A 22,828-nucleotide genomic window follows, 5' to 3' on the forward strand; every position below is an offset into this window, starting at 1 on the left:
CCCAGGGACCGCCTGTGGCCCCCAAGGATGCCCCATGTCCTTCACGGGCTGCTTGGGCTCCTTCACGTGAAGGTGTGTTGCTGTTTGCAAGACTGTCTGCCTTCACAGAATCAGAAATTACCTGGAAGAAAACCATGCATTTTCCATGACCTTTTCAGTCCTTCAAGTCTTTGTAAGATCCCCTGCAGGGGGTTAGCGAGGAAGGGTATGCTTTGTGATAGGTTTGCTTTCCTGTTAGGAGCACGGAGGAAACCAGCAATTTACTGCTGTGTGAACAGCCTACAAAGTAGATCTGAGAGCAATCTGTTTTGCCCGATTGCTCGTACCAGGAGTAGGACACAGACCAAAAGAGATCCTCCGCTCCCCAAGGCCTCTGCCCCTGCACAGCACTGGCCTCTCAGAAGCATCCCAGTGGGGTTTTCTGAGGCCCACTGGTGACTCACGGCCCGCATTGCAATCCTCTCTGCTTTTGTCCCGGCTCTGACGGGTCTAACACTGCTCTGTCTTCCCAAGGGAAAAAAGATTCGTTTGTTTTGAGCAATAAAGTCATACAAAATGATGGCCATTCATGTGTGGCTCTTTGTCACAATGGGCCGGACGAGCCACACTCCCCCACCCCCCCATCCCAGCTCACCATCGTCCCCCTCCACTTCCCTCACTGTGCTGCCCGAAATCCTTTCTGTCCTTGTCACCAAGTCTCCCCTCCCCCACCCCAGGAAGGGGGGAGGTGCAGATCACCACCCAGCTTCCCCTTTTGGTTCTGTCCACCTAGGGGACCCCTCATGGTGGACACTGTGCTAACAGTAATGGCACAGATGCACTCCAGGCCCAGCATCTGCCCCACCAGAGCACAGACAGCCAGAGAAAGAGGGGGAGGCCTTGACAGCGCTAGGTTCAGGTCTTGTCCACCTGTCATTTCTTGCCTATGCGAAGTCAGAGGAGGTGGGTCACAGGTGATTGTATATACGGGAATTAAAGAGAGAACACTTATTCACAGGTGCTATGTTAGTGACACCAGTGCCCTTTGAGCCCACACAGTTATCAGTCCTCTAAGAAGGTTCAGGATTATTGTAGTAAGCCCTCGTTGGTAGAAGAAAGGGTACCTAGCCGTGCATGTGACCAGGTGGCCCCAGGACGATGTGAGACCATCAATGGGCCACAGCAGACACTTGGCAGGAGGAGAAGTAATCTGTGCTCATGCACTCTACCTTCTCCTTTCAAACTGACCTTGTAGCTCAGGGCTGGGGTTGTTCAGGCACGGCCCCCAACCCGGTCCTCTGATCATCGGGTCCAACAGCAAGTCGCCTGGAGGGGCTGGTCCAGAGGAGGAAGAGATCCCAGGGCCTGGAATGTGTGTCCTTTTAAAAGTCTTAGATACACTCTATCACTGTACCAAATAGGGCTCCCCACAAAGTGCTCTTCTGGAAGTTGTTCCTGCCAGAAGCACTCATAGGAATGGAAGAACCTAGCCACAATTCACATGGATGAGATTGCACTTCTTAACAAAAAGAAACTTTTAAAAAGTTTGGGTTGTTGTTTTTTTTTCCTAATCACAAAAATACCCCCAGAAAGAGCCTAAGCTATGTTCAGATAGAAGCCTTGAAATTACTTTAAATTGTTTACTTTGTGATGTTTACATACACTTTTCGCTTAAAAAAAAAAAAAAAAGCAAAAAAAGCAAACTCTGACTTTTTAACAACTTTTCAGATTTTTTTCATGGGACGGTGGAACTCTTGATTCACCAACTGGATTTAAATCTTAATTTAGAAATTTATTTATTTGTGTGTTTTTCCCCTCCCCACCCATGTGGCATTTCCCCTAAGATCCTGGCAAAGGACGCCCCTGCCACCCAGACCCTTGTCTGTTTTCCCCCGTGGCTCTTGCTTCTTGCTTTGCAGACCGTCTGCAGCCATGATTTTGTCACTGACATCTGTGAGCCAAAGACTGAGCCTTTTTGGCAGGAATAATAAGCAATACTACACAACTTGCTACTTTCAGAAAACTTTTTCTTTTTTTAGCTTCATCGAGGACAACAGAGGAAGAAGGGAACTAGAATTTGGGTAAGTTCTCCTCTGCTGTTGGAACAAATTCTCAGTGATAAATATTGTGTGCAGATCACTAAGATTAAAAAAAAAAAAAAAAAAAGGTGACTTTCTGTCTTTCTTAGCGTGGCACATAAGGATCTGCCGGATTTCGCGTAGACAAAGAAAGGGTCTTGTGTATTTTTGTCCATATCCGATGTTATATGAACTAATTGTATTGTTTTATACTGTGACCACAAATATTATGCAATGCACCATCTGTTTTTTATTTCATTAAAGGAAGTTTAATTTAAATTGAAGTTGTGTGAGGAACTTGATCTTGGTCTCCTTGCCCTTTCTTCTCCTCTGCGTGAGGGACCATGGCTGAATTCCAGGGGACATCTCCAGGCTCTCTGAATGCTGGCATCACGCTGGAGGTTCTCCCTGAGTGGATTTAACAGGAGCCGCACTGGATCCCTGCCGAGCAGAAAGCTGTGGGCCGGGGTCCCGTTACCTAGCACAGTTTCCTCGTTCTTCGGTGAATTCTCATGACCTTACAGGTCTTTCATCACGAAAGCGGGAAGTTAGATGTTGTTCCTGTCTGTGGCTGAGGAAACAGACACCCAAGGCTCTGTGACCGTATCATGACTGGAGCATAATGGCTTTTCTGACTCATGACCCAGTCTGGAGCCAAACTGGTCCAGAAGGTGCCAGCCCCTGTGATGTAAGGACAGTGTTCCTTCCCGGGCCACCAGCTTCCAGAGCCCGGACAGGAGAGAACACTGAGAACCTCGATTCCCTGCTGGCTGCCCCCCTCCACTGTGGGCCCCATATGTGTCCTGGGCAGGGAGCATCTCTCATGGTGAGGTCTGCAGGGGCTGGGGCTGTGTCCTAGTTTCTAACCTGGCTGAGAGATTGGCAGTTCCGGACACGTGGAAGGTCCACGCGGCCAATCCATGCACCGCTCTCCGTGCAGCTGGATCTTCAGAGAGAAGCTGCTTCGTTCCTCAGACCCACAGCCCAGGGCGTGTGGCACCCTGTTTTTTAAAATACAGGTTTTATGGTTATTGGGTAACTCAGGGATAGCAGAACAACGATAGTGTTCTCCTCATAGATTCCAAGAGGAGGGAGCACAGCGTGCCGCAGTCCGGGAGGCCACCCAGGAAAGGCCGGCGGCCATCAGGAGGCAGAGGGAGAGTAAAGGATGGGCAGCGCCTTTTTTGTGGTTTTCACGGGAAGGACAGGTGAGTCAGGGTCCTCAGGCTTAGGGATGATTCGACTGGATCATTTCAGTGGGTTCTGGGGTGCAGAGGTTGTCCTTAGTTTTCTGGTACCTGGTCCTGAGGAGCAGGGCAGGGGACAGTGGTCCTGAGCGGGAGCCCCGGTGGAGAGGGTAGCAGAACTGTGGACTCGGGATTGGTGGCGTGAAAGGCGCGCTCACGGTGCGTCAGTTCCTCTCTCTAGGAGAGAGGCAGTCCCCGGGATCAACGAGGCCCTAGATATCAAAGCCTCAAAAAACAGTACAGAATGACATGATTGATGTGCTCACCAGCCCGAGGCTTGTCGGCTGCTCGGGCACACCTGAGCTCCACCCGCGGAGCTGGTGTTCGCCTGAGTCCTCTCTGTTCTTTGGATTCGCCAGCGGTCCTGCTGACTGTGATTTACACAGACCCACTCCGTAGCATGTGTGCTCCATTGAGATGTGAGTGCCAAACAGGTGTTGTGAGGAGATGCCTGGGCATTTTACGGGGGACACCACCACCGTGTGGTCCAGAATCTGGACTCTTAGCTAAGGACTGTTGTTTAGGGATCCTGCTATGAGTTCCTACTTTGCTTTTCCCTAGGTACCTTTTAAAATAACCACTTAGGGAAACCTGGATGGCTCAGTTGGTTAAGCGACTGCCTTTGGCTCGGGTCATGATCCTGGAGTCCCGGGATCGAGTCCCATATCGGGCTCCCTGCTCGGCAGGGAGTCTGCTTCTCCCTCTGACCCCCCCAATTCTCATGCTCATTCTTTCTCTCAAATAAGCAAATATAAACTTTTTAAAAAAGTAAAAATAAAATAACCACTTATTTTATTTGAAAAGTTAGTGACCCTCGAAAAGTTAGTGACCTCTCCCCCACGCTCCTTAAAAATAATAGGTGCTTGCCACCCTGCTCTCTGTCTCCTGCTCCCTCATGACTGGCATGGGGGGCTACCCTCACCCCAGTTCATTGCCCCTGGCCCTGTTGCTGAGATGTGTAAGCAACAAATCCTGTGACTTGACTTCCTCTGTGTGAGCGCACTGAAACTACACCTTCCATCAGAACGGCCCTGGGGAACATGGGTGCTGAGGAAGCTCCCTGCTGACCCCGTGTGCGTGGCTTGTGCCCCCTCCTGTAGCAGGTTATACCCTACGTATTCTTGATTCAGCACACTAGCTCCGCTTCCTAACCAGGTGTTGGTAAATGTGAGAAGAATTCTCTGGAAAGACTCAGTAGAGGCAAGTTGCCTTGTCTTTTCTTTCTTTCTTTCTTTCTTTTTTTTTAAGCTTTTATTTATTTGACAGCACAAGTTGGGGGGGTAGCAGAGGGGGAGGGAGAGAGAAGCAGGCTCCCCGCTGAGCAGGGAGCCTGATGAGGGACTCCATCCTAGGGCCTTGGGACCATGACCTGAGCTGAAGACAGACACTTAAAGACTGAGCCACCCAGGTGCCCAAAGCTGAACATTTTAGACAAGACACGATAGGTTTGATTTACGCAGGGATGGGACGGGAGCCTCAGGACAGCAGACCCCCACGCAAAGCAAAAACCTAGGCCTATGCCCAGAGATAGGTGAATGAGTGTGTTGGTTGAGGTGAGAATACCTATGTCAGCTACACGGGAATCCTCCTACAGTTCTCAGCTTTACCTGACATTTTCTGTTAATTGATTAACAGCTCTAATTACCTCAGATAATGGAGTTCCTACTGTTACAGTTCCCATTTTCAGAGATAAGGGGATTAAGACGGCATTAATTTGCTCAAATGAAGTAAGATTGGCACGCGGACCTGTCTGACTCCAAAGTGTGCACACTAGTGCCCCCCTTCTTGCTTGCAGAGGACATATTCCAGGACCCCCAGTGGATGCCCCAAAACCCAGATAGGACCAAACCCTGTATTTACTATTTACTGTGTTTTTCTCCTGTAAGTACCTAGATACAGTTTTACTTATAAATTAGGCAGGGTAAGAAGTTAACAATAATAACTATAATAAAATAGAACAATTATAGCAATATACAATGATAGAACTAGCAAACGTGGTTTTTCCATCTCTCACAATATCTTACTGTCCTGTACTCACCCTTCTTGTGATGACGTGAGATGGTACCAGGCGTGTGTGATGAGGCGAAGTGAGGTGAATGATGTAAATATTGGGGCGTAGTGTTAGGCTGTTCCTGACCTCTTGATGACATGACAGAAGGAGGATCATCCGCTTCCAGAAGGCCACAGTTGACTGCGCGAAGTGAAGCTGTGGACAAGGCAGGGGGGAATGACTGTACGTATTCTAAATCAGTACACCAGCGGCAGTGCCTGAGTATTTCAAGCTCTCAGCAAGTATTTGTTGAACAGATAGGAAGATGAGTAAGCACTGGACCCTGTCATTATGAAATTGATTGTCTTGTAGGAGAAAGAGGCACGAAATAATTATGTTATTATCATATAACAATTATACAATCTACAAACCTAGATTTTTAAGTTTCTTGAATGAACAGGCATTTCCCAGGTAAGAAGGGGACAAGGTTCGAAGCAGTGGGGATAGCTTTTGCCCAGGTTGGGAGGAGTACAAGTGGTTCTATGTCTGAAGGGCGAGGTGATGGGAGAGTTTATAAGGGACAACCTGTAAAGGTCAAGTCAAGGAGTTTGGACTCAATCTTCTAGAAATATCTGGGGAGCCACTGGAACACCTTAATCAGGAGAATGCATGGCAATGTTGACATGTTTGGTTTTTCTGGTAGTAGGGACTAGGGTGTGCAAGCAAGGCCAGAAGATGAGTTGAACTGTGTTGATCCAGCAATAAAATCGAGACCTTTGGTTGTGACAGCAACAGGTAGGATGAGTTCATAAAAGGTTTGAGGAAGAAGTGGATATCGAGTGTGGAGGCCAAGCGTGGATCTGGGAAGATACTGGTTCATCCAACCACGATGGACACCACCAATGAGAGAAGACAAGGCTTTCAGGGTCAGACTCCAGTTTGAGTTTCCTGGGGGACCTTCGAATGGAGATGTTCCACACCAGCTAGGTGGCTGGTCCGGCACTGAAGGGAGAAGACAGGGTTGGATGTGTATCTGTGGTTGTCAGCAGACAGATGCGGGATGAGAGCAGCCTGTGGAGCAAAGGGCTGCTGAGGACCCAGGAGAAGACCACAGTGTTGGGGTGGGCTGGGAGGAGGATCCAGTGAGAAGGGGCCCAACGGGGCTGAGGAAGGATCCTGGAGAGAGTGCCATCAGGGCAGGATGGAAAGAATTGCAAGCAGGTTTGCCAGTTCTGGTGCCCCCAAAGATGGAGTGTAGGGGAGAACTGAGCCGGGTTCACTGTTGTGATCATGGATGTTTGTGTGAACCGCCCCAGATTGCAGTGGGCCGAAGCGGCGATGAGTTAGGAAATCAAACAGAAAACTGGGAAACCGTCAGAAGTTTGAAGAGGAGGGGAAAGACAAGGTAGTATGAAGCTAGGGAGAAAATGTGGCTATTGAATAGGGTAGGAGACACCTGAGCTACTTTATGGGCATCGGTATCTGAGGGTGTAGGAGGGACCCAGAGCCCAGGCAAAGCCAGCTTCCTGTCTCTTCTCCCTTTCTCCTCTCTTTGGGAACTATTGGGAGCCTCACTCTGTGTTTTTCTAAAGTAAACTCTACCCCCAGCATGGGGCTGGAGCTCACAACCCTGAGATCAAGAGTCCCATGTTCTACCAGCAGAGCCAACCAGGTGCCCCCCAGCCGCACTCTCTTTTTCAAAAATCAGGGCTGGATGTCACTTAATCCCTGGTAGGAAATTGAAGGAATAGCCTTTACCAAGGGAATATCTGGAAACAGCCAATGACCTAGGAATCCCGTCTGTTGCTCTTTCTCTTCTGCTAGTGCCCCTATTCCCCATCTTATACCCCCCAAACTCCATCCCCACCCCTACCCATCACCCTGGCTTTTTCTTCTGCCCACAGAAGTCCAGTTCAGGCTTTTCCCACACACATAGGAGGGGTTGCCACACACCTCGAAAACCTCTTCAGCCAAGGTTAACTAGTTGTTAACTCTTGCTGGAGCTGGGCAAGTGGGAGGAGACCTAGGTATCATTCTCCCATTATGGAGGCAAGGTCACAGCTCAGGGGCAAGGTCACAGCCCAGGGCCAGCTCACAGCTGGGCCCGCTGAAGGCCTGTTTCTTCCTCTGTTCCACAAGGGCGTTGACTGAGGTCACCGGGATCTCTTCCTGTGGGGTCACTGCTTCATGTGCCATGAATGTGGGCTCAGTCCCTGGGCTTCCTGTATCTTGGCAAGTTCAGCACTTGTTGAGTGACTCTCAATTTACCCTGAATTGGAAGAGCTCAAGCAGGGGGAATCATGCCCAGCTTCCTGCTGACCCCTTGGGGTTTTTCTCTGCCAACCTCCAGTCACACTCTATCCCACGCACATTCTGCCTTCTGAAGTCATGAATGGCAAGCTAGAAGATACAATGGGAAGAGCCCTATCACTTCACCTGTCAGAATGGTTAAAATCCACAACCCAAGAAACAAATGTTGCCGAGGATGTGGAGAAAGGGGAACCCTCTTCCATGTTGGTGGGAACGCAGACTGGTGCAGCCACTACCGAAAACAGTATAGGCGTTCCTCGAAAGTTAAAAATAGAATTGCGTTATGATCTAGCAATTTCCACTACTGGGTATTTACCCAAAGAATATGAAAACACGAATTGAAAAAGATATATGCCTTCCTATGTTTACGGCATTACTTACAATAGCCGAATTACGGAAGTAGCCCAAGCATCCATCGGTAGATGAATGGATAAAGAAGATGTGGTATGTATGCACCATGGAATATCACTCAGCCATAAAAAAGAAAGAAATCTTGCCATTTTCAACAGCATGGATAGCTCTAGAGGGTATAATGCTAAGTGAAATAAGTCGGAGAAAAACAAATACCATAAGATCTCGCTCGTGTGGAATTTAAGAAAAAAGGAAAAAACAAACTGAAACACAGACTCTGAACTCTAGAGAACACACTGATGGTCACCGGAGGGATGGTGGGCGGGGGATGGGTGAAACAGAATGGGGATTAAGAAGTATACTTATCATGGTAAGCACTGGGTGATGTGTGGAATTGTTGAATCACTATATTTCTACACCTGACACTAATATAACACTGTATACGTATTATACTGGAATGAATAAAAAAAAAAGCACTGAGCCAAGAGCAAGAAGGCAGCCATTTCCTATCCTTACAGTCCTGGCCGGTTGATTCTTCTGAGCCTCAGTTTCTTCCTCTGTAAAATGGGATTTGTAATACCCATCACATGGTGGTGTGAGCTCTTCTATAAAATTGCCTATGTGAAGGGGGTGCCTGGGTGGCTCAGTGGGTTAAAACCTCTGCCTTCAGCTCAGGTTATGATCCCAGAGTCCTGGGATCCAGTCCCGCATCGGGCTCTCTGCTCAGCAGGGAGCCTGCTTCCTCCTCTCTCTCTCTGCCTGTCTCTCTGCCTACTTGTGATCTCTGTCTGTCAAATAAATAAATAAAATCTTAAAAAAAAAAAAAAGGATTAAAAAAAAATTGCCCATGTGAAAAGGTCCCTGTCGAAATAAGTTTTCAGCCCACATGCTTCGGAGAGGAGGCTAAAATACCTGGGATTTCTGTGGAATACTTGTGCATGTCAAATCTGAAGGAAAAGAAAATACATTTCTTTTTTCTTAATCTTTCAGGAACGGGGACAGAATTTTTTTCATTAGTACATTCCTGTGTCGTTTTGTCCATTCCTGGCTCTCTCCCTCCGTCTGACTCAGGAAGTGCGTTTTTACATTCTTTTCAGCTGATACAATGCAGTGATTGCCAAGGTAATAGAATAACACTCTTTCTCTGGCTTTATTTTTTCTTTCTTCATTTTCCCCCCTTGACAACAGAAAACTGCTTGTTTTTTTTTTTTTTGTTGTTGTTGTTGTTGTTTGGTTGGTTTTTTGGTTTTTTGCCCCAGAAAAGAAGCAACATCACTCTGTCAATGTTAATTTTGGCAGAAATTGAGTCATTTAAAATGGAAAGAGGGGAAAAAATTTCTTTTTTGGGGGGGCAAAGCTATAGAAATGAGAACTTGTCTAGCATTAATTTGGTTGCACGTTTTTCAGGAATACTGATTATGACGTATTATTGACAATGACCGTCTCTGTGGTCAATGGTCACTTCTAGAAGAATTCTCTTTCCGGTGCACGTAGCGCACTGACTGCGTCCATCATTCTAATTCTCTCCTTTTGCCCTGTCGCTTTGCCGTTCCCCTCACTAAAAAGATGCAGCCTGTTAACCCATCTTTTGCATTTGGACTTGGCCAGGTGACTCTCTTTGATCTATGAGGTGTTAGCAGCTATGATAAAAGGAGAAGCTTTAAAAAGTGCTGTTGTATTTCCACGAGTCCTTTTGGACCCCTCACATCACCATGAAAACCTGCTCAGGCTAGCCTATTGGAGGGATGGAAGAGGGATGCTAGCCAAGGCTGGTCGAGGACAGGTGACCCACAGGCTTAAGAACAAAAATAATGTGTACTGTTACAGCAATAACTAAATGATTCAGTGTATTTGCCTATAATTTCGGTGCCTGGGGATGACCCATGGTTTCTCCAACTGAAACGATGGACCAATTACCATACCTTAGGTCCCACTGATATTATAGTCAGCAGCCTGTAGAGGTAGTGTGAAGTGCCCATTCAAGGTAAACTACCTTTTACTTGTTCCCTGAGTATAACCTGCACCTCGTGCTTCTGTATCTTTGTACATTTCATTTCTCCCTACTGGAATCCTCCCCTCGTTCCTTTGCCTATTTGAATCACACCAGACCCCCAAGGACCTACTTGAAACCAGTGTTTCCTGAATGACCTATGGCTGCTCCCTGCCTACAGCAGCCCCTCCAGCCTATTAACTCTTAGGATATTTCTTGTTTGAGCCATAAATGGGGGATTCAACACATGCTGCCTTATTTGGTTACTCTTCCTTCCTTTCCCTCCCCCCCTTCCCCTCTCTCTTCCTCTCTCTCTCTTTCTCTCTCTTCCTTCCTTCCTTTCTTTCTCTTTCTTTGTCTTAAACAAATACATACATATTCACAGACACACATATGATAAAGGACATATGGAAAATGTTTAAAAATCACGAGTTAGGTTTGTGGTGGTTTTAAAACACATCCATGAATTCTTGACACTCCTCCTTTCAAAAGGCATGGCCTAATTTCCCTCTCCTTGAGTGTGGGCTGGGCTTTTAGCAGATGGAATAGGCGGAAGTGATAGTGTGTAACTTTGATACTAGTCCATAAAAGGCTCTGCATCTTCCTCCTTGGTCTGTCTCTTGGATCACTCCATCTGGGAGGAAGCCAGCCGCCATGTTGTGAGGGCACTCAAGTGTTACTGTGGAGAGGCCCACATGAGAGAGCTCATGCCAACTGGCTACTGTTTCTTATCTGTGGTTGTTTATTAAGCTAATTTTCAAGTTTCTGGAAGGAATGGCTCATCTTCCACTAAGTCTTGCATAGTACCTTGACAAGGGAAGTACAGAGCTTTTCACTAAAGACATTAGTATTTGTAGTTTCACTGACCGTGGAGGGTTAATTTTTAGGTATCATCACTAATAAATAAAACCAAAAGGGAAGGAAGTGAAAACTTGAAAAGGGGTAAAAGTTAGAGGCTTCCAGACCTGAATTTGTTGAATATCACCCTACTCTACTAGAATGGCCATGGGGAAAGTAAGAACTGTCTCAAAATGTTACCTTTCCCCTGAAGATTGGCCTGATTTCCCTTTCTCCTCGAATCAGCTGTGCTCTCTCCCTCCTTCAAATGTCCGTACCTCTTTACTCGTATTTCTCCTAGGCCACCTCACCTAACTTACCTTGTGTGAGAGCCAGTCATGCTCCTGATTGCCTCCACCATCCCATGTAGAAGATCAGAGAGGCTACCCTGTAATTCCAAATGCATCGATATTCCTTTGCAATATCTTAAATGACTTAATTCAGGACCTCATCATTGCTTATACGGGAAACTACAAAAATCCTGTAACTGGCCTTCCTGCTTCCAGCCTTGCTTCCCTCCCTCATCTTTCAACTAGTTAGCAATACACAACATGGAATTCAATTCAAAAGGAAAAATCCAATCAGGCCATTCTCCTCCGAAAGAAGAAAAAGAAGAAGGAGAAGAAGAAGAAGAAGACCTCAGATCTCCCCTTTTCTGTGGGATAAAGGCCAAGGTCCTAGGCTTGGCATGCATGGCCCAGTAAGATCTGCCCCAGCCTAACCTTGTAGACCAACCTCAAACTTCACTCAAACAGGAGGGGGGGGCTTGTGCATCATTATTCACACTAGGCTGCTTCTCCCCAGCTGTAACTGCCTCTCTTCCTCCCTAGTTGTCTCATTTGGCCCAACCCAGCCCATCCTGCCTTTCCCTCCTCTTCCCCAACCTTTCTCACTCCTTTTAGGAGCTGCATTGATGGTTGTGCTTGCAACATTGCACTGTGGGTCTCTCATGAAGTGGAAGCTTCCTGAGAACAAAGACTGGGTTGTTAACATCTCCATAGGTGCAGAATTTACCGAAGCGCCCAGCACATAGCAGTACTAAAAAAATGATTCAGTGGGTGGATGGAGTGGGAATATGCCTGAAACTGTGGCCCAAAGCACACCAGTTTAGTACTGGCCCATCTAGATGTAGCCTTGACCTAGAAATCTGTTGTCTTCGATAAGCTCCTCTTTATATGGCCTTGTCTTCCAGGATTAGGTAGGATTGAGTTGGGCTGGGTTCAGTGGCACCTGTTAGATTTAAGTATTTACTCGCCATCCTTGGGCAGATGAAGACACACTTAAATGTCACATGATGGCTGCTGATACTCATTGAGCACTTATTATGTACCAGGTATTGTTCTAAGTGCTTGAAGTGAATGAGTTCATTCAACCCACACAGCCTGATGGGGTACATATTATTAGTATCTCCGTTTTACAGAGGAGGGTCAGTAACTTCTCTAAGATCACCCAGCTATTGAAAACAGAACCTGCATACCAACCTGGGCAGCCTGGCTCAGGAGACCATCGTCATTACTACCACCTTGTATCTCCCCACATTTATGTTGACCCTTTTTCCCAAGGGGGAAGGAGAGGGAGGCATTAAGAAGAGAACATTTCTGCTTGATTTTTTTTTATTTATCCGGTTTACTACATGACCTAATGATGCACATTTAGCCAGGATGAGGCCCATCTTTTCTTATTTTCATCCGTATACGCTTACTTACCCATAAAGATCACTCACTTTTCTCACCCAGATTCGAATGATTAGCAAAGAACCATATGATGCAAACGGTTTTGCTCTTTGCAAGCCATCTGTGTTTCCCATTGTGCTGCAAACCACACCATTGGCTTCCTCTTTACCTTTGTAGCGAGAGCACAGCGTTTGTCACTCAGTGTCTGAGCAACTTCAGTGACACCACGAGGAAAGGTCTGTACTGGGCCAAATGGCACACATCCCACATGTGGCATCTTTCTTTCTCTTTCTGAGTAAGTGTCATAATTCTGCATGTCTCTGTCGTCCCAGGAGCTTGTCAACAGGAGGCTGTTGGGTGGTGGAGGAGGACAATTTGGTATTTAAAGGCAAAAATTGTGCCACACATTTTGAGTTTAGGCACTAATTTTTGACTTAACCAAGAACGGTGTCCTGGTTTACCTCAGCGCACTTGAGTTCTAGAGAGATGCGGTGCTTGGTTGAGTTCGTGAACCTGGGCCCACCGATGTTCACATTTGTCTATGCTGCCCTGAGTTTACCTTATCCTCCTGGGCTAACCCATCTGTGGAGGCCTCAGCTGCCCAGACTGAGAGGTGACCTCATGTCTTGTCTGATGTATTTTCTTTGGGAATGTGGATGAATGGAAGGGAAAGTTAGGAGAGCACTTAGAAATTTTAGGCAAAGAAAGTTCTGGATATCCCTGGGAGAAGTGGGAATTGATCTGAGGACTGAGAAGGGGCTGAAAGATTCACCGGGCTCTGCTAAAGGGCACATGGAGGGTCTTAGCTGGCCCAGGAGCACTTAAACATATAACCGTGGAGGAATGGGGAGATTTGGAATAGAACAGATGACCTGTGCTGGGAATGGAATCATTCCAGAGCAGGTAACAGGTACTTTTTTGTGTGTTATGGGTTCCTTTAGTGGCGAGGCCTATAAATCCCACCTTAGGATAATTTGTAAAATGCCTAAAATAAAATGCATAGGATTATAGGGGAAAGCCATCATACTTAAATGCAATTATTGGTATCGTTTTAACTGGTGATGTAGTCATTTACTGGCTTCTTGGCGGTTCCATCGCAAGATCTAGAGGTGGTCTGTTAACCACCAAACTTTGAAGGCGTAATGAATGTAAATCATGTTTCAAGATGTCTTCAACAACAGTAATGTAACGTGAACATATCTCTGCTTTGTTTGTCTACCTTCATGACTGAAGGAAATGCTAAATTTTCATTAAGACGAGTGAAAAATCAAGATGTAGGTTTTTTTTTTTTTTTTCCCCAATTTGAGTTTATGGACCTTGAATCCTGAGTGTGGACTCAGGCTAAGAACTGCTGTGGAGACTAGACGGAGTTCACACGGGGACCTGAGTGGGAAGTTAGGGGAACTAAGTGAACTTAATCAGCAGTGTGGCCAGAGCTGTGGCTAACACATGAAGAAGTGACAGCCTTCAGCACAATGGTGTGCTTCGTAAACATCGGCTTGAACCGAACGGGGCTCATGTCTCAGCAGACGGTAGATCATGTGAGGCACGGATCAGATCTGGGACCTGATGGGGTGAGAGGGGGCCTTGTGGGGCTAGTTACGAGACTAGGTTAGTGGCTGGGTGGATGGATGCTCACCAGACTGGCTTGGCTGGGCAGGTCGGTGGCTGGTACGTTCCAATTTGTCCTGTTCAGTTGCTGAGTGTGATTATTTGTTTATTTTTAAATTTTATGTATGTATGTATGTATTTAGAGGGTGATTCTTAAGTAAACATGCTTTGTGTATTTGTACTGTGTGTTTAGCTTGTGTAGAGTAGAAAACAGGGTGTGTGTTGTGCAACAAGTCAGACATTGCAAATTCTCTCCTTCACACACTTCTTTTTTTTTTTTTTTTTTTTTTAAATTCTGGTGAGCAGACTGGAAGCCCAGGGTGAAGGCAAGTAGTAACCAAGTTCAAAAAAGGGAAGCTGGAAGCTTTTCTTAAACCCACATAGACAATTATCCAAACTGGACCTGTATTTCTTGCTTCTAAGTACTGACTCCCTTTAAAGCACTCATTTTTTATAGAACCATGGTTTTTATGTAAAGGGCATATGAGTCAGGAAGCAACTCGAAAGAACTTTGGAAGCCTGCTCTTTGTCCTGACAATTATGGAGGCAGAATTATAAATAAGGGAAGAAGTTGAATGCTGATCAATTGATTGGTTGCACTACTTAGCAAAGGTATACTTTGTCTGGATTAAATTTTTTTTTTAAAGATTTTATTTATCTATTTGACAGACATAGATCACAAGCAGGCAGAGAGGCAGGCAGAGAGAGAGGTGGAAGCAGGCTCCCTGCTGAGCAGAGACCCGCCCCCCCCCATGCGGGGCTCGATCCCAGGACCCTGAGATTATGACCTGAGCGGAAGGCAGAGGCTTAACCCACTGAGCCACCCAGGCGCCCCTAGATTAATTTTTTAATAAACATAAAGACTGATTAGTTCTGCCAGAATACAGCGCTCAATGAATTAATGTTATCAGTGAACGAGCTCATGGACTTAGCACTCAGCTTGGCCTCCCTGATCTAGACCTGTCTCCCTTCACCCTGACTAGCTTCCTTCCATAGAAAAACCACTAATTCGGGAGGGACCTAGGGAGAGACCCATTTTTTTATAATCTTACAGAGACTGTATTCATAGAAGAAATTGTTTTGGGTTGGAAGTTCTCTCCACCTTCAAGGGCATAAGGTTTTTGTATGTGTACGTGTAAGATGTTGCTTGTTGTGTTTGATATTCTCTGGGTAGGTTTTGTAATTATACAAAACTATTTTTGTGTATTTGTGCTATTTTTGTGTATCAAAAATGGTCAATTATAGGGGCACCCGGGTGGCTCAGTCGGTTAAGTGTCTGGATTCAGCTCAGGCCATGATCCCAAGGTCCTGGGATCGAGCCCCACATTGAGCTCCTTGCTCCGCAGGGAGTCTGCTTCTCCCTCTGCCACTTTCCCTGCTTGTGCTCGCTCTCTCTCGTTGTCAAAATAAACAAATCCTTTTAAAAAGTGGTCATTTATGGGCCATTTTATATGATCAACCTAACATCCTCCCTTTAAATAATATTGTAATGGTAAATTTGGCAATCCCAGTGATCTTTTTGGAAAAAAAAAAAAAAAAAGAAAATCCCATTATCATCCAAGAATTGTTTGGGTTTCAAAAGCCTGGCCCCGGTGTGGTGTGTCGGGGCCCAGCTGTATATTCGTCAGTCAGTGAGAATTTGAGCTGCTTACGCAAAGGGTTCTCACCCTCCGTCCATTAGGAGAGAAAGCAACAGAACAGTCCTCTGAAGTATTTTACTGCTGAGGAGGAGAGATAGGGACATCTCCCACAGAGAATGTCTTTATAAAAATAGTTGCTTCAGCGAATGGCCCCAGTGCACAGCCATTTGAGTGACCTCTGTGGACCATTCAAAAATACCTGTGATACTTCCGTGCTGTTGCTTCACCTTTCTGAGAAAGCGGTACCTTCCCGCTCGTGTTCGTGACCTCGTGCCTCTGTGGGGCCTTCCTCCATTCACGGCCCATCTCCCCTCTGCAGCTCCTTTGCCCTTAAGCACACCTGGCGGCCCACCCTGCTTCTCCCCTCTCAGCTGCCATTGCCCGCTGCCACCTTATTCTTCTGTTTCCTGCCTCCACAAAACTTCTCGAAGAAGTTCCCACCTCTTGCGGTCGCTTCTTATCTTTGAAATCCTCGGCCTCTGCTCTGTTGAAATCTCTTTTACAAAGATCTCCCCTGATACCGTCCTCATCAAACTAAAAGGACTGTTCCCTGACTTTAGGGTCCTTGCCCTCACAGCAGCTTTTCAGCAAGCAGACAAGACCTTTTTTCTTTTTCTTTTTTCTTTTTTTTTTTTAAGATTTACTTATTTATTTATTTGAGAGAGAGAGAGGGAGGGGGAGAGAGAACACAAGCAGGGGAAGGGGGAGGGAGAAGCAGGCTGCCTGCTGAGCAAGAGCCCAAAGTGAGGCTGATCCCTGGATCTTGCGATCATGACCTGAGCCAAAGGTAGCTGCCTGAGCCACTCAGGTGACCCCCAGACAAGCCCTTTTGTGGAACATTTTTCCGTCCTCTGGTTTCCAAGCTACTATGTCCTGTCTGCTCTCCTATCTCCCTCACTTTTCCTTCTGTAGGTGTGTTCCTCATCCTATCCCCTAAACAGAGAGACCCTCTAGAAATCTCTCTTTAGCCCTCCTCCTTCTATTCCCTCACACTGCCCAGTGCTGTGACCTAATCTGCGCCCGTGGCCCAGAACCTTCTGTGGTTATAAACAGGCATTCACAGGAAATGGTGAGAAGCAATGGAGACAGCCAGGGATTTCACATTTGCAAATCTAGTTTCAAGTCAGGCTCAGCCATTTACAAGTTTGACTTTGCTAAATGTGGGAATATCACAGACTTCTTAAAAGGACTAGATTACAAAGATTTTCAAAGGGTTGAGTAGACCTCAAAGTAAAAATACATATTTATTGAGGCACCTGGGTGGCTCAGTGGGTTAAGGTCCCTGCCTTCGGCTCAGGTCATGATCCCAGGATCCTGGGATCGAGCCCCGCATCGGGCTCTCTGCTCAACAGGGAGCCTGCTTCCTCCTCTCTGTCTGCCTGCCTTTCTGCCTACTTGTGATCTCTGTCAAATAAATAAATAAATCTTTTTTAAAAATTAAAAAAAAAAACATTTATTTCTTAATTTATACTTTTATGTATCTATAAGCACATATATAGAATATATATTATTTCAATGTTATTTCCCAATGTTTGCTGGATATCCTTCCTATTTAATTTATGGTATTCAAATTTAGTACTTTCAAAATCAAATGCAGTATCTTCTCCCTTACCTTTGAACACAACAGTCTCTTCTTGATACCCTTATTTCTATTTTTCTAAAGATTTTATTTATTTGTTTGTTTATTTATTTCCTTATAGAGAGAACAGGGGGCAGAGGCAGAGGGAGAGAGAAAATCCCAAGCAGACTCTGTGCTGAGCACGGAGCCCAATGTAGGGCTTGATCTCACAACCCTGATATCATAACTTGAGCAGAAAGCACGAGTCAGACGCTTAACTGACTGAGCCACCGAGGTGCCCTGTGATACCCTTACTTCTATTAAGAGAATCATTATTCTCTCAGTCAACCTCACAAAACTTGCCATCATTTTCGATTTCTAACAGCCATCCATCCTTCCATCCACCTCTTCTACCTCCGAGCATCCAAGTCACTAAAAAACTCACTAGATTTTATCTCCGCAGTAGCTCTTATAGTAGCTTTCTTTGCATTCCGATTGCAGCAATCATTTCTCTCCTGGGCTACCATGATTTCCTAATGTTTATTTCCTTTTTTTAAAAAATATTTTATTTATTTAACAGAGAGTTAGAGAGAGAGCACAAGTAAGCAGAGCATCAGGGAGAGGGGGAGAGAGAGAAGCAGGCTCTCTGCTGAGCAGGGAGCCTGATGTGGGGCTCGATCCCAGGACCCTGGAATCATGACCCAAGCTGAAGGCAGCTGCTTAACCAACTGAGTCACCTGGGCGCCCCCTAATGTTTATTTCTAACTTCCATCATCCTACACAGCTGTCAGATTGATTTTCCTAAGACCTTTCTTTCCAACATTTCCAGTGGATCCTGCATCACTTGATCAGTCAAATCCAAACTTTAAGATGTGATAGTCAAGAACTTCATGCTTTGGGCCCCAAATTCCTGTCCAGCCTTACCTCCTTCATTCATCTTCATGTGTGTAAACTTTCCCCTAATCCATTTGTTAAAACTTTATTTATTTATGTGAGAGAGAGAATGAGAAAGAGAGAGAGTGTGAGAGGGGAGGAGGTCAGAGGGAGAAGCAGACTCCCTGCTCAGCAGGGAGCCCGACGTGGGACTTGATCCTCAGTCCAGGATCATGACCTGAGCTGAAGGCAGTCACTTAACCAACTGAGACACCCAGGCACCACCCCCAATCCATTTTATCACTCCCTAATTCCTAAACAAGTCTTTTGATTCCTACTCATACAGTCTTGTCATGAATTATCATAATCTTTCCAATTCTTAAAATTCCACTTCTCAAACGGTCTCTTTCTTAAATCTCTCCTGTTTCCCTCCTCTCAAAATGTAATCTCTCCTTCCCTCAAATTCCTTAAAGCACTCTTAGCATCTCCCTGTTACAGAGAGAGGACTACCATCCTATCTGACTAAATTATAAAATCACAAAGTCAAAGATGATCCCTAACTCATCTTTTTGTCTTAGCTCCTGAAGCATCAGAAATACTATAAGTTGTTGAAAAAGTATTTATTGAATTGGCAAATAAGGCAGTAGAAGATAGGGTGCTAGTTTACACAGTAAAATGTTTCAGATATGGTACCCATCTCCTGATGCCATGGAAGATAATGAAAAGTGTTGCCTAGCGACCAAAATAACACTGTGGTAACATACCACTAAAGTGGTACCTCAGAAACCCTATTTCTAAAAACATTTTTGTTGTGGAATATAACACATAAGAAAAGTTAGTAAAACATAAACATGGAGTGTAGGAAATAAGTTAAAAAAATAAAACCATGTCATCACTATCCAGGTCAAGAAACAGAAGATTGCTAGGACCCTAGAAGTACCCACTCACTGTGCCATGAGCCCCCTCCAGATCTCTACCATCCCCCCTACACACAATCACTGTCCTGACTCCCCTGATAACCACTTCCTAGCTTTTGTTCTTTTTTTAAGTGGTTTTCTGTTCACATTTACTAAATGATACAGTGTGGTTTTGCCTGTTTTTAAGTTGATAAATCCTGGAATCATTCTGTAGTGCGTCAAAAAAAATCTCAACATATGGTCCCTTTCATTAAACCCAATCATCCATGTTATAACCGGTTAGGATTCTTTTGCTTTCATTTCTGTGTAATATTTCATTTTATGGATATGCCACAGTATGTCTATTCTTGCTGGTGGACATACCAGTAGTCTCAAGATGGGGCTACGATGAACAGTGTTGACATGGGTATTTTTCCATTCGTAGCCTGGTGCCCAACACACACATTTCTCTGAGATATATGTCTAACTGGCATTGCTGAAAATGTTTTAAGTTCTCTGTTCAATAATTGGTAAGTAGTAAGTTACATTTTTTCCTTCTATCCCTCAGGATTTATTACAAAAAGAGCATAATATCAATATATCACATGAACTGGGATTTACGAATAAATTGTTATACTTTAATTGTTACTGGAAGTGTGTATGGTTGGTTGGATGTATGTTTGTTTTCCAGTTTTGCATGAAGCATTCAATAGGCAATTTTTAGTGCACTGCCTCAAATGATCACTCGAACTTTCTCCCTGGTTTTTGTGTAGTCCCTCTTCTCTCAGAATTGTTTCCATTCCAAAATTCCTCTCCTTAGCCTTACATGATCTCTATATGGTCATTTTTCCTTTCTCTCACTTTTTTTCCACCCTGGTTTCCTTTACTTGCTGTTCTTGTGGATTTGCAAAATTCAGCAGATATTCTTTTTTTTTTTTTCTTTTTGAGATTTTTATTCATTTATTTGAAAGAGAGAGGCAGCACAAGCATGGGGGAGGGGCAGAGGGCAAGGGAGAAGCAGACTCCCCGCTGAGCAGGGAGCCCGAATTGAGACTTGATGCCAGGACCCTGGGATCATGACCTGAGCTGACGGCAGATGCTTAACCGACTGAGCCACCCAGGCACCCTCTCCCCATGTCTTCTTCGGAGCTCTGTTCTGTTCATCCCACAATGCCAGCAATTGCTCCGTGTGAGACTCTTCTGAGGTCTTTCCCCTCCTCTTCTCCTTCCACTGGGACCCAGGCCCCTAGTGAAAGATCGTGCTCACCCTTGGGCAACTCTGTCATTTGCTCTCTGTTCTTTCTGTCACACAAACTAGCCTTTAATATTAGCCTAATCCATAAACACATGCATTTTTCATTTCTGCAAAGTGTCTGATTTTGAACACGTGCACGTCAAAAGAAAATTTTGTCATTTGTGAATGTTTTCTCCTTGCAACTGAATACTTGAGATTTGTCTCAACAGGAAACACTTCATCGTCATCCCAACTGACTGCTTTTGGTGAGAGAAGAACTAAGGTGACTTTGAGCCCAGATTCTGGCAGACTTGACAGGCCGTCTTTTATGAAGCTTTTCAATAAAGCTGTAGTGGTTCTTTTAAAAATGACAAAACAAAAAACCCTCCACAGTATAGAAAGGAAGTGCTGCTGCCTCTTCTGCTGCTAATTTTAGCTAGTCCTGCATCAGACGTGGCCAGGAGCTACAAATAGTTCCAACGAACTAGCAAGACCGAGAAAGTGTGGCACCACAGGCTGTGGGTAGATTTCCCCTCTCCAGCCATCTCGGAGAGAACGGCCCAACAGGTAGCCAGGAATGAGAGTCAGAAGGAAGAATTTGCTGAATTGTCCCATAAAATAATGTAAAAGGTGAATTATTGTGCATCGTATTGACTTTAAGATTTTTTAATGTATTTATTTGACAGAGATAGTGAGAGAGAGAATACAAGCAGGGGGAGTGGCAGAGGGAGAAGCAGACTCCCCGCTGAGCAGGGAGCCCGATGTGGGGCTCGATCCCAGGACTCTGGGATCATGACCTGAGCTGAAGGCAGCTGCTTAATGACTGAGCCACCCAGGTGCCCCTCATATTGACTTTGAAATAAGTGCCCTTAGATAACACCAGGCACTAGGTGTTATACTAGTTATAATAGTTATCATTCTGTTGAAGCTCACCTTTTTTTTTTTTTTTAACGTGATTAGGACTTACTATGGAAGTTGAAGTCATGAAAGAACAGGAACTCATCAAGCCATTCCACTGCTTCTCAACCTGAAGGAGGTGTATGAACATTTGAGTTGATTATAGCTAATAACCTGTGATCTCATTTGCTAGAACTCTAATACAGGGCGCTGCAATAAGGTGGCACACTGGGGACTGGAGCGCTAATCTATTTTTATTCCCCGTTCTTTCTCTTCCTTGCAAGCTAAGCTCAGCCTTGGCCAGAGGGAGGTAACCATCCAGAAAGGACCACTGTTTCGGGTCGCGGGCTACCCTATCAGCATTGGCTGCAATGTCACGGGCCACCAGGGACCTGCTGAGCAGAATTTCCAGTGGTCTGTTTACCTGCCTAAAACCCCGAAACAAGAAATCCAGATCGTGAGCACCAAGGATGCCAGCTTCTCTTATGTGGTGTACGCACAGCGGGTGCGAAGCGGGGAGATCTATGTGGAGAGGGTCCGGGGCAACTCAGTCTTCTTGCACATCTCAGAGCCCCAGCTGAAGGATTCTGGCGAGTATGAGTGTCACACACCGAACACGGATGAAAGATACTATGGCAATTACAGCGCGAAGACTAGGCTGATTGGTAAGCTATGGGCCCGCCTGCGTCCGGCAGCCCCCAGAAGCCAGAGCCCCACCATCACAATGCCTTGTGCCGTGTGACAGGGCTTCGAGTCATGTCCTCGCTTTGGCAAGAGAACCCTGGAAGCCCTCTGGGTATTTTGCAGATGGGTCACACATTGGCATCTCCCCTTCTCTCAAACACTCAGTTTGTCTTTCTGGTCAACTTGGCCCACTGCCAAGATTTAGATAGCATGTGATCTTCCAAAGGCTTGGTCCATAGCTAGCCATGGGGTGATCGTAGCAACAGCATCAAACAAAATTCTGAGAGTTCTTCCCATGTCCTGTCTCTTCTTGGGGGCAGGACGTTAACTTGGTAAGAGAGCTGGAGTTAATAAGGTCAAGTGGTAAGTCATTCAGTTGGAAATGAATATTCCCAAGCTAGTCATCTCAAGCAGATTTACATAGAGAGGTTCATCGTCCTTGCAATTACCATTTTGCCCCTTTGCCTAGAATACCTTGGCACCCCTTTTACAATCTAGCCAACCCACATGTACTGGTGGACCCAGTTTAGCTCTTACCTCTTCTGTGAAATCCGTCCTGTCTCAGGCAATATATTCCCATCTTTGTTTCCTCCTAATGCTCTATTCACATCACTATTATTAGCACTCCTCCAGTGTATGTGGTATTTGGCTGCTTATACAACTCCTTCCTCACCTCGAGCTCCGGCAGAATCATGATCTCAGCCCCTAGCATGGTGGGTAGCACTGGGTAGCTGCTCAGTAAATACTCATTGATCGAATCTAAGTGTTGCTTTCCCATAAGCTTAGGCTGTGTGATTTCCTCTGAGGAAGAACACAGTTAGAGGGTAGTAGGATGGTTATCAAAACTTTGGTAAGGGCTGCATTTGAGCTCTGAACGATTATAAGAGATTATTTCAGAACTTCACGAAGAAGCAGGTTAAGGCATCAGGAAATGAAGCAACTTGCTCCAATTCCTGTAGTCAAATAGGGACAGATTTAGG

The 22,828-nt window shown here is 45.5% G+C and overlaps 1 protein-coding gene across 3 annotated transcripts in view; it reads left to right on the forward strand.

Annotated features, from left to right (window-relative positions):
* The first annotated feature begins 12,597 nt into the window (after positions 1-12,597).
* The window catches only part of CD101 (CD101 molecule), a 37,011-nt gene continuing 26,780 nt past the window's right edge, over positions 12,598-22,828 (forward strand). For all 3 annotated transcript variants that reach the window (XR_009345139.1, XM_059136306.1, XM_059136308.1), the window contains exons 1-2: positions 12,598-12,750; positions 21,449-21,829. Coding sequence is in view for 2 of the 3 variants with exons in the window: in XM_059136306.1 (XP_058992289.1) it covers positions 12,708-12,750; positions 21,449-21,829 (424 nt within the window). In the remaining variant the exon portion in view is untranslated. The remainder of the gene's footprint in view (positions 12,751-21,448; positions 21,830-22,828) is intronic.

The sequence above is a fragment of the Mustela lutreola genome, chromosome 10 (genome assembly GCF_030435805.1).
Source record: "Mustela lutreola isolate mMusLut2 chromosome 10, mMusLut2.pri, whole genome shotgun sequence".
Classification (NCBI taxonomy): domain Eukaryota; kingdom Metazoa; phylum Chordata; class Mammalia; order Carnivora; family Mustelidae; genus Mustela; species Mustela lutreola.